The sequence below is a fragment of the Larimichthys crocea genome, chromosome VIII (genome assembly GCF_000972845.2).
Source record: "Larimichthys crocea isolate SSNF chromosome VIII, L_crocea_2.0, whole genome shotgun sequence".
Lineage (NCBI taxonomy): Eukaryota > Metazoa > Chordata > Actinopteri > Sciaenidae > Larimichthys > Larimichthys crocea.
In genome coordinates, this window is record NC_040018.1 from 20,983,817 (window position 1) to 20,995,442 (window position 11,626).

At 39.5% G+C, this 11,626-nt stretch overlaps 1 protein-coding gene across 1 annotated transcript; it reads left to right on the forward strand.

Annotated features, from left to right (window-relative positions):
• Positions 1-343: 343 nt before the first annotated feature.
• chrnb4 (cholinergic receptor, nicotinic, beta 4 (neuronal)) lies at positions 344-11,041 on the forward strand. The gene is made up of 6 exons (XM_027281084.1): positions 344-701; positions 5,222-5,367; positions 6,811-6,855; positions 7,094-7,203; positions 7,451-8,498; positions 9,900-11,041. Exons 1-6 carry the CDS (start codon positions 638-640, stop codon positions 10,062-10,064), a joined length of 1,578 nt encoding a protein of 525 aa, XP_027136885.1. The 5' UTR covers positions 344-637; the 3' UTR covers positions 10,065-11,041.
• The last annotated feature ends 585 nt before the right edge of the window (positions 11,042-11,626 follow it).

Genomic DNA, 11,626 nt, shown 5'->3' on the forward strand with positions numbered 1-11,626 from the left:
TCTCTCAGATTATTGAGGATAATGAGAAAAGCTGCGAGGACAACACTCTTTTGCTAAGACAATTACATAAAAACCTATATGTATGTAATGTGATATTTTGAAAATGTATTCTTGGGATGTGTGTATTAATTCTGAGTAGGCCCTTTGTCTAACTTTTTTTGATGCTGATTCCATAATATTACATTTGGGTGTGTCCTCACCATGCTAAGAAATTAATACAACCCCTTTCTCCTTTCAGTGAGCAAAATACACAACATAGCATGTTCAGTGGTACATACAGCATAATATCTACCAGTTAAAACAGTTGCTGAGCTAGTGTAAACATGCAGTAGTTGGCCACAGACCGAGCACAGGACCTGCAGGACTTGCTGGAGGACGGAGAGAGCAGCGCGCCAAGACAGGCTGTTGCGCGTTGGCTCAGCGTAAAGACCCGTTTGCCTAGAGGAGGAGACTCGGTGAATTTTATTGGGCGGATTGTTGTAAATGAACCTCACGATGAGGCAACAGATCCCGTTAGGATCCTTTTTTCAGGCATCAGCATAGTGCTGTGTCCAAACCGTGAGCGCGCAGAGTCCGGTATGTCCGAGAGGAACACCTCAGCTTCGAGGCTTCATCACTGACAGCTCCCGCGGATCAGATGTTGCCGAAAAAAATGACTCATGCTCTCTGCATCTTCGCTTACTTTTTCTCTTTGCTTCACTGTAAGTGTGTCTTTCTTTACGTTTGGCGACTTCAACTAGTAATTTAGACTCTAGCATGTGCTTTTATCTGTGCGTCAGCTCCAAATGTGTTTGGGTGAAAGTGTTTCTGTGCTGAAAAGTGTTTGTCTTTCTTTTAGTGTCCCAAAGTAGAATCGCAGCTTTTCATTTGGAATGCAGCTAAGTTTTCACTCAGTTATATAAAAAGAAATATATAAAGATATAATTATTCTTTAGGAATGTAAAAAAAAAAATACATTTTAATATAAATAAAAAACACATACATGAATAACATTAAAAAGATTTTTGCAAGTTCAGCTGAGATATGATACTAATGTATTTCAACATGTCATCGTAGGTAATTTGATGAGTCAGTCTTGCTATCAAATGTGGCCTATATAGTCACCAAACTAACAAGCAGCACTCATAAGATCTGAGATATTGAGTGTAGGGTTACAACTAGTAGGCATTACAACATATATTGTGAGGCGTACACAACATCTTAAAGCAATAAAATTACTCTAACAATTACAGAAAACCCTTGTGCCCTACCACCCTCCTCTTAACTTCTTCAACATAATTATTTAACATGACCAACATGAGAGATCAGTCACACTCAAAGTTTACACTATGAAAGTAATTTGACAGTTGTAAATTCTCATGTGTGTCACACAGACAAAGCTTTCTACTTCTTCTTCTACGTTTTTCTCCACATCAAGGGGAAGTGGAAAAAAACAACAAAAGAAGATTTGATAATGTCCTGATCTTGTTAATATTGATTATCATATGACTAAGAGGTGGACTATCTACCAGGGATCTAAATATACTATGGGGCCATAGAGAGAACAGGCTCTTCAACAATGTGTTGGGTGGACAGACCCTTGATTTAGATTGCCATTGTGTTCAAAGAACTCATGTTAAATTAAAAGAAAAGAAAAAAAAAAAGATCAAAAAGAAAAAATCTGTCATGTTTTTTGGTAAAATAGTCAGTGGCAGAATATAACAAAATTTGTTTGTTAGTTATGTTTATTCTACAAAAAAACAACAACCTATAAATAAATTATAAAACTGATTCTATCAAATGAAGCATTTCTTATTTTCTTCTTTATTTTTATCCTATAGAGTTATGAAATGATGATTGCTTGTACATTGTTGTTGTCCAATGTCAAATCTGTATTTGATCATGTGATGACACAATACGATGTACAGTAGATAGGGCCTTTATGCCACTAATAAGTACAATAAGAGGAAAAAAAAAATCTGTGCTCATACTTCATAACACCTCACTCACACATGTTTAGATTCATTTAAACACTTGATTATGAACTTGTGTCTCCAATTACATTACAGTATTACATTTTAGCAGAACAATGTTTTTCTGTGTGGAGTGTGACCTTATCAACTCCACAACGGCTGACTAGCACTGTATTAACACGCCTGACCTCACTCTCTATCAATGTAATGTCAACACAACACTTATGAGATGCTGTTCATTTTCCACATTAAACCTAGACACACATACACCAACCAGTGGCAGTTCACGGCAGGTAATCACAAGTTTAGGTGGTTTACCAGAGGCCCTCACCTCTGGGGAAGGTAGACCTTGTTTGACTCTGGTCTCCGAGGGCTTTGACAACACACCATATGTTGCTGTGGAGGTCAGACTGTGTTAGATGGGAACTGTAGCCAAATGACTGACAAAGGCACAGTCATGGCAGCATGCACTGACCTGTGGGGCTCAACCGTTGGTATGCCACACCCTGCAAAGCTCCAGGAGTCTGCAAGGCCGATAATGACACACACAGTTTGATACTCACCAAGAGGAAAAGCATTGGAGTTGGAAGCCTGAGATGGTTCTTACTTATCATATACAACATCATTACATAGCTTCACAAAAGGCACATGAGATGGATCTCTGAGGTCCTACAGCCATGAGTATCACTTTGCAGAATATTGACAACAGCAGCGATTCTTCTTCAGTGGACCCATCAGTAAGAGTCTCACCTCATTGGCATGTTTCTCATGAGTAAGTCAACTCAGCTATTCCCAACCATGTGGGGGCATTAATAACCAGCGGTATGTAAAGAAAATAGAAGAGGTAGTGCTACATGTATTCATTTTGCTGCAGATGAGAAGCACTGATCATCAGTTTCAATCAGGCTTGTCTTCACCCCTGACGTGGGCATCATTTATCAGGGACTGAAGGAAGGAGGCGGGGTGTAAGTGTAGCTTATTCTCATTTAAAAGATACATCCAGTGGTTTGGCTTTAGGCAAAAAGCAGAATTATTAATATGCTGTGAAATATCTTTCCTCATCCCAAATGTAATTACTTATTGGGAAATGACTTTGGGGTCTTCAGAACATTTCAATATAATTTTCACACCACAGCTCTCCCTTGTGTCCTGCATCGACAGCTGCTGTTTCCCTTAAGACTTGGAAAGTTACACTTGCATTTTGTCTAAAGTTTGACACATTCGTGTCAATATTTGAACCCATTGGCAGTTTTGGGGATTCCAGCGTAGCCAGTAGATATCTGGAAAACGCATATCTGAGCCAAAACTACAGTGACAACTGAAACTTGATACATGAGTATGGCAAGAAAGACGCATTTCTGTAATTCTGTCTAAAACAGATATCTGCATATGAATGCCCATGAATTAAAAGATGAATCGCCTTCAGACAATAGCCAGTGTTTTGCTCTTCACATGTATTGTTGTAACGAAACTGTGACTGGTCAATATTACTCGAACTACAAACAGAAACCAGAATGCTTCCAGTGCCAAAGTCTCAGTTGCTGCAGATTATGTTTCTTTTTAGAGATTTTCTGGGGCTTTTTGAACCTTTATTGTACAGTACAGTACAGCTGGAAACCCTGGGCCACTACAGGCATGGGGTGCCTCTATGTTTTCTTTTCATAGTGCTTTCAGAGTTTTAGCAGAGACAGGCAGGAAGGATACATCTGTGCTTTGTCAATTGGAAGTTTTTGTACAGGGTGATAAAAACAACTGAACAATGTTACACACAAAGTCTTTCCCTATCTCACAATATGTGTTTGCTAGTTGGTGGTTGGAACATTTTGTAGAAATCAGGTATGAATATGAGGATGGTGGAAGAGAAGCAGGTGTTGTAAATACCAAGAATACAACAGTACATCCAAAAGGTTTAGCAGCTGATCCATCCCTGTCCACATATAGCCCAGTATCCCTATGGATGTATCCCTATGACACTGGACCAGTTTCATGCCACCGTTCAGTGCCTAAGCAGGATGTAGTGCACCCTTTATGTAAAGAGGGAGAAAGTGTGTGAACATAGTTGAATAGTTCCCAGCTTTAAGTAATAGACCGTGACTACATGTGAATGACAGAATGAGCAAAATTTCCTCAAAAACAATGTATAAACTCAAAAATTTAATCATCACGTATGACCTCCTAGAAGTGTGTGGTGGTGCATATTTCTGCAGGGACCCGGTCTGGATTTCCTTAGTTTCCTTCCTTAGTTAGCCCTCAGCCAATAACAGTACGAAAAGTGTGCGGGCGGGACTCTATAAAAGTATAGCGATTGAATGCCAGATCCTTTGAATGCATCCAAGAAGAAGTTATGGTGTGGTTGAAGCAGGGGCGGGGTCCCTATTTTGCATGTTGGGTTTACAAAACAAACCCGACAAATCCTACTCATCCTACCTTTAATAATGGCTTTATAAGAAACACATTTTCCAAGTTGTTATTCTGTGTTGTTATTGCTTGTTACATGCAAAATATATGTCAAAAAGGTCAATCATCTCCAAGGTGTGTACAAAGACACATCCAATAAAAACTGATTTGGAGGGAACCAGCTAACCCCACCTATCATATTAGACCACACTTAACCATTGGCTACATTGGGTACAGAAGACAGAAGAGTCAAAACCTTAACATTTTTTAAAAAGCATTACACGTGCTAAAGATGCTTTTACTTCTGTTTCAGTGTGATTTTAATCTTACTCAACACTACTGCAGTTGCCAAACATGAACACTCAGTGTAATTTGGGATTTTGCTAAATTGTCCATTATTTCCATTATGTCTGGCAGTACCATTGGTACACTAAAACAAAATTCTCTAGCTGATCTTGTTTTTAAGTTCTCAGGTCTCAGAGGCTAGAAAGCATAACAACAGTAATCTGGATTGTTTGGACCATGAATCACTGTAGTTTGTATTTAGCAAATGACATCTCACCCAGTGATTTCCAGACAGCTCCATCCTAAATTTCAAAAATAGTTCAGTTTGACAGCTGAATGTAGTGACCTAAACAACTAACTCAGCAGTTATACAAATATATAGAGCCAATCTATACTTGTTGGTCCTAATGGACTGAAAATCAGTAAGGAATGCTAAACGAATATGTAGAATGTAGAAACGTATTGCCAAAACCATATCTTAACACCCCTGTATCCTCCTTTTTTTCCCTAGGTCAAATGTTCTAAAGCTTTTGTCTTAAAGCTGATACCTGTGCATAAACTTAATCATTGACTAAAACTGTCACCAGGTAGCAGCTGTGCTGACTCAGAGGAGCGTCTCATGAACTCTTTGCTGGGAGAGAAACGCTACAATCCGCTTATCCGCCCGGCCATCAACAGGACTGAGAGAGTCACAGTAAAGCTGCAAGTGTCTTTGGCTCAGCTCATCAGTGTGGTAAGGCACCAAATACTCCCACTGTGAAGATGTGTGTGTACTTATTTGTGTGTCTGTGTGTGTGCGTGTGTGTGGGTGAGAATATGTGCTGGGTAGACAAAGAGAGAAACAGAAAAAGAAGGACAGAGTGAAAGAAAGAGGATGATAGAAAAGACAGAGCAAGAGGCACAAAGCTTTGAGAAAGCAGTTAATTACAAAGCAGCCAGTGAAGAGAGGCCATAGCTCTAAACGAATGGATGAAGTAAAAGATGGATCTGGTCAGCTGTGATCTCTGCCTCTGTCATGTCCAGATTGAAACTTCAGCACATTGGATTAAAAGGGTCCATAAAGCTGTTTTAGCCACAGTGATAGAGGCTGTCCTCTGATTTACAGTGGAGGCTCCTCCCAGCTGCAGACCAAGGCAGCAAGACTCATTCAAAGCTTCATTTTATGAGTTGGCATTGTACCCTTTAGAGTAATTAGCATTTTATTGGAAGTGTATGTCATAGCAGTGTGATGACAATACCAGCAACAAACATGCTAACAAGCAATCTGAGAAGGATTTGAATACAGGTATTTTTGACCTCACTTCAAGCTAGATGCCTAGAGAAAGATGAGAGTAAACAGGAAGGTTCAGCTGAAGTTATTTAGTATTACATCTACTTTGCAATGAAAGCTGAGGGAGTCAGAAGTAGCTTTTTTGATGCTCAAACTGTCCAATTGAGGTGGTAAATCATACTGTGTGGAAAAACCTGGTTGTGTACTTACACTAACAGAGGCTGCCTTCTTCTATTGGTCCCCAGCATCATTAGTAACTTTCAAGCAGCTTCACCATCAGTATTATGTAGGTCAGTAGGGTTATAGTTAGTTTAGACTACACAATTATGTAACAGACCACAATCTTGGAACCCATTGGCTATTGTCTGACAACAGTTTAGCCTCTGGGAGCAATAGCCAATGTTTCTGAATTTCCAGTGTAGTCAGCAGTTATCCAGATAACAGATAACAGATATCTGGGCCAAGACTTCCTGTGTAGTCTAATTAGCAACTTGATACATGAGAACGATGAGAAAGACACACTTCTGCCAATCGCAATAAACAGATATCTGCATATGATTGAAGATAAACTAATAAAAAGCTAAATCATTGTCAGATGATAGCTGATGTAATTGCCAATGCTTTCTGCCTATTTTTGCTCTTCACATGAATGGCCAGTACTACTCAGACTACGGAAAGCAGAATGCTTCAAGTGGCAAAATATTGTCTACAGATTCTGCATTCATAATGCAGAATCTGTTTATAGAGATTAAACAGACCACTGTCACTGATGCTTAATAGAACCGAACCACCATTACTGTTGTTAAATCCACCTGTGCTTTTCTTTGACAAGTAAAAAATGTCTGCTGTGCAACCAGGGTGTATATTATTTTGAAAGTAATTTCCACCTCATTTGTACATTTCCAGCATGAAAGAGAACAGATCATGACTACAAATCTCTGGCTCACTCAGGTAAGTGTGATAATTAGAGTCATATACTCCCAGTCAGCCTATAGCTTGTTAAATGCCCTTTCCCCTGAACTTGAATTAAACCATATCCATTTTTCTTCTCTCAACGTGGAACAAACTGCCTCTATAATTGTGTTCCAATCATATTCCTCTGATAATGAAGCATGTAATTGGAAATGACCTGGTCTTGAGAAAGTGTGTAGAAGTCAGACTTGACAACCAGCTCTCTGTGTCTCTCCAGCACTGGGTGGATTACAGGTTATCATGGGACCCTGCTGAGTATGAAGGTATAGACAAGCTGCGTATTCCCTCCAGGCACGTCTGGCTCCCAGATATTGTCCTGTACAACAAGTAAGCATCACTTGAATATCATAGTGTTATGCTACAGAGAGATGTGCAATGATTGTAGTATTGTATTTTCTTTTCCATCTTTTTCAATCTGTGTTTTTAGGCAGCAATGACAAATTCTCTCTCATAGTCAGACATTTGAGAATTAATTAAAGTATGAGTAGCTTTCGCTGTAAGTGGATAACACAAGCCTTAAAGATTAATTCACAGCCTCACTAAAGTTCTCTTTTTTTGTCTTTCTTCCTCATAGTGCTGATGGTACCTATGAGGTAACAGTCTTCACCAACGTTATTGTCCTTTTCAATGGCAGCATCAACTGGCTTCCTCCAGCCATTTACAAAAGTGCCTGTAAGATCGAGGTAAAGCATTTTCCCTTCGACCAACAGAACTGCACCCTCAAGTTCCGCTCTTGGACTTATGACCACACAGAGATCGACCTGATCTTGAAGTCTGAGGCGGCTAGCATGGATGATTTTACTCCTAGTGGCGAGTGGGATATCTTGGCGCTGCCAGGCAGACGGACTGTCAACCCTCTGGATCCCACTTATGTGGACCTCACATATGACTTTATCATCAAGAGGAAGCCCCTTTTCTACACCATAAACCTCATTATTCCCTGTGTTTTGATCACCTCTCTGGCCATTCTGGTATTCTACTTACCTTCAGACTGTGGGGAGAAGATGACCCTCTGCATCTCCGTCCTCTTGGCTCTCACTGTGTTCTTGCTTTTAATCTCAAAGATAGTTCCTCCCACTTCACTGGATGTGCCCCTGATTGGCAAGTACTTGATGTTTACCATGGTGCTGGTGACCTTCTCCATCATCACCAGTGTGTGTGTGCTCAACGTGCACCACCGCTCTCCCAGCACCCACACCATGCCTTCCTGGGTCAAGCTGATATTTCTTGTCAAACTGCCTGCCTTACTCTTCATGAGACGTCCACACAGTAACTCTGCACGCCAGAGACTTCGTCAACAGAGGTGTCTAAGGGCAAGGAGAGCCATTTTGGGCTTGGGCTACCCAGTTGCATCCAGAACAGGTATTACCATGTCATCTTCTGCACTGCTATCCTCCGACTCTGCTTTCTCCACCCCAGGACACAAAAATGTAGCTTCTCCACTAAGCTACAGTCACTCCAACAGGAAGGGGGGCTCCAATGATTACCTTCCCAGTGGTTTGACTTCTACCCAGGACCTCCAGCAGAAGAGCAACTCAGATTGGGCTGCTGATGTCCAGGAGGCAGTAAACGGGGTGCGCTTTGTGGCTGAACACATGATGGGAGATGATGACGATCAGAGTGTATGTATACACATTTAGACCAAATGTATTATCACATCTAAACAGTTTTACATCTAACCCTACACCCCTTGTTTCTTTCATCACTGACCAAAAAAATGTAACATTTACTGCACCATTCTGATCAGATCTAATACTGAACAAATTTTGTTAGTACAGTTTATGCATAGACATATACTGAAAGCATATTATTCATTCACCAGCACACTTGAGTAAACAATGAGCATTGCTTTAAAGTAAACTGTATTATCATTGTTATATCCTTGTAAAGGTAAAGGCAATATCATACATAACAATTTTTGTAGTGTGATGCATAAAACCGTATTTACATGGTCAAGTCCTTATTAGGTTATTACTATCCAGAGTAGTGTCACAAAATGTTTCAGAATTTAAAACAGAAACAGTTTAAGATTTTAGTAAAACATATGTAAGATAAGAAGTTTGATATCATTCTTTTGTCTGTGACAGGGACTAGGGAATAGAAACTCCAGTTTTGCAGTGTACATCTACAAATGTGAATACAGTTGTGTAAAGACTTTTGTGACTCCATAGGGGTGAAATATGGATGTGTGTAGTGCTAAGGAGTGTCAAACCATCAATGCTCAACTTACATTGTGGATAACTTGAGTTCTAGGTTTTAAGCCAAGAAGAAAAAGGTAAAAAAAAAAGAAAAAAAAAAGACCAAAACTTTGGTACAAGGATGTCCATAAAGAAATTCTATAGTGCATGACACTGTCATTAAAACCACAAATGGACATTTTTACCTGTCTGTTCAAAAACAAACAAAACAGTGTTAACATTTTTATATTTAATTTTAGGTAGTGGTGAATGGATTTGGATGGATCTATCTAACTTTATGCTAACCTAGGAGAATTACTTACCACAGATATGAGATAAACACTCTTATGTGTTGATGTGACTATATATTTGGTGACCTTTAGGTGCAAGAAGGAATACCACTAACCTAAAGTAGTGGCTGTGACCCAGAAAATTGTAGGGAAAGACTTTAAGTAATCAATCGCTTTCTCAGATAAATCAATACAAATGGGAGAGAACCAGGAATGAGAAATGATTTGCTTAAAAAACACCCAAGGACAGCACTGAAAACGGGGTGAAAGGGTCAATAACTATAGGTTATTTATAGGTTATATTATATATATATATATAATATGAAGGTTTTGCAGTTTGTTTGGAAACAAAGAGAAAGTAAATTAGTCTCACTCTAGCTCATTCATTCACTCAGTTACATGCTCTTTCCCCTAGTGGCTCTACATGTGTATGACAGTGTTTGCAGACAACACACTGAAGCAGGATCATTTGTTCATTGTGTGTGTTTTTTTTTGTTTGTTTGCAACAATAGCATGCACACTGACTAATTTAAATCTGATTTCTATATATTTGCAGGTGATAGAGGACTGGAAGTATGTGGCTATGGTGGTGGATCGTATGTTCCTGTGGATCTTTGTGATAGTGTGTGTGGTGGGCACCTTGGGCTTATTTCTTCAGCCTCTCTTCCAAAGTCAGATTCCTCCCAGCCAGCAGCCCAGCTCAGAAAGTCCTCGCATATGATCAGCTACAAAGAAGACAGGGCAAAGCATTCTTATCAGCACATACAAGCCAGTAGAAGCTGCACAATCTTTTCGGTGTTCACAAAAAGCTTGTAGTACCATATTGGTGGGGTAAAAAAGCTTAACCTGCAACATTGCCTGTGCCAAATCCCACTAATAAGGCTCCTGCGAGGGTTAAACCAGACAAAAAGCACTTGCAATGACTCGTGTATGTGATGTGAAACAGACATGATCTTTGTGTGAGATAGAACATGGATAAAATGCACCCGCTCACACACACATACACCAATACAACCCCTTAAAGCACCCAATAGTTTGAGGAAATTTTGTCTTCATATCTACAAAGGACAACTACCGAACTGGACTGAAAGTACCCTTCACTGCACTGAAGTGTGCCAAACTGTTGCAGAAATACACCCCAATATGGCAGAGATATGAGGAACATCTGTCTGCTGTCAGATATTGTTTGACTCCTTACTGGTGTTTAAGTTATATTACCATGTCATTGAAATGTGATGTGTGATTAAAGAATAAATAATACAGATAAATGTGTGTCCTCTTTCAGTTTGATTAAGTGTATGGAATCCCCAATAAAGTCTTAAAATTGTCATGGTCTTGCCAAAGTGCTTAGTTAATCTATGTTGCTGGTGATAAAGTTTGTCCTCTGAGCCAATACGTTAGTTGAAGATGTGCCAATTCGAATATTTCATTACATAGAAAAGACAGCTGTTCACTTGAAACGTAAGATTGTGTGACCAGGCAAAAAAAAAAAATGCTGATACAACAAAAACAGATCTTAAGGCTTTTGCCACTTATAACCTTACACCTGACATATAACTTACAGCAAAACATTGTTCCAGACACTTAATATTTTGGCCACTCATTTACACCAGATTTGATTTCTGTTAAGTGCAAGTGCAGGAACACACATAAATGATGCTTCACATAATGCACAAACACATGCTGAACTAAACCTTCACCCACCCACCCGCACATTTACCGCTCAATAAACAGTGCTGAGTGAGCTCGTTAGAGATTCTGCAGACTGTTGGTTCTTTTGTCAGACCTTCATTTAACTCAAGAGACAGCAATCAGCATCTAGGTCAATGGCTGGACTTGTGTTGCTTTAATCTCTGTTTACAGTTTCTACATCTTTCAAGACTCTTTCATTCACCTGTTAGCTTCATGTCATTAGTAAAGAGAGAGAGAGTGCAGTACCACAGCATATCCATCAACAGTTCGTCATCTATTTCAGACCAAACAAAGTAAATCACAAGGCTTATGTCAGCAGCCTTTTGTCATTAGTCTCTAATTAGATATGCATGGAAACATTGGTCTGAGAATTGCCTTGCCACATAAATAAGATCTTACCAACAAAGATCTATATTGTCCAATGAAGTGCAAGGATTCAGTCAAATTACATGTTTCTTTTAAATGTACAGGATAACCATTACAGCAGAGATGTTTGCCCCTAAAGATTGTCTTGTTAAACAACACAAGCCTTAGCTGAGGTCTGCAGTGTGTAGGTATAAAAGTTTTCATTCTGTGCTGCCTGGAAGATTG

Excerpts from the sequence above, each read along its gene's own strand:
- chrnb4 (XM_027281084.1), top strand. The coding sequence starts at position 638 with ATGTTGCCGAAAAAAATGACTCATGCTCTCTGCATCTTCGCTTACTTT. Across the intron at positions 5,368-6,810 it reads TGGCTCAGCTCATCAGTGTG|CATGAAAGAGAACAGATCAT; the intron begins GTAAGGCACCAA and ends GTACATTTCCAG. Across the intron at positions 6,856-7,093 it reads CAAATCTCTGGCTCACTCAG|CACTGGGTGGATTACAGGTT; the intron begins GTAAGTGTGATA and ends GTGTCTCTCCAG.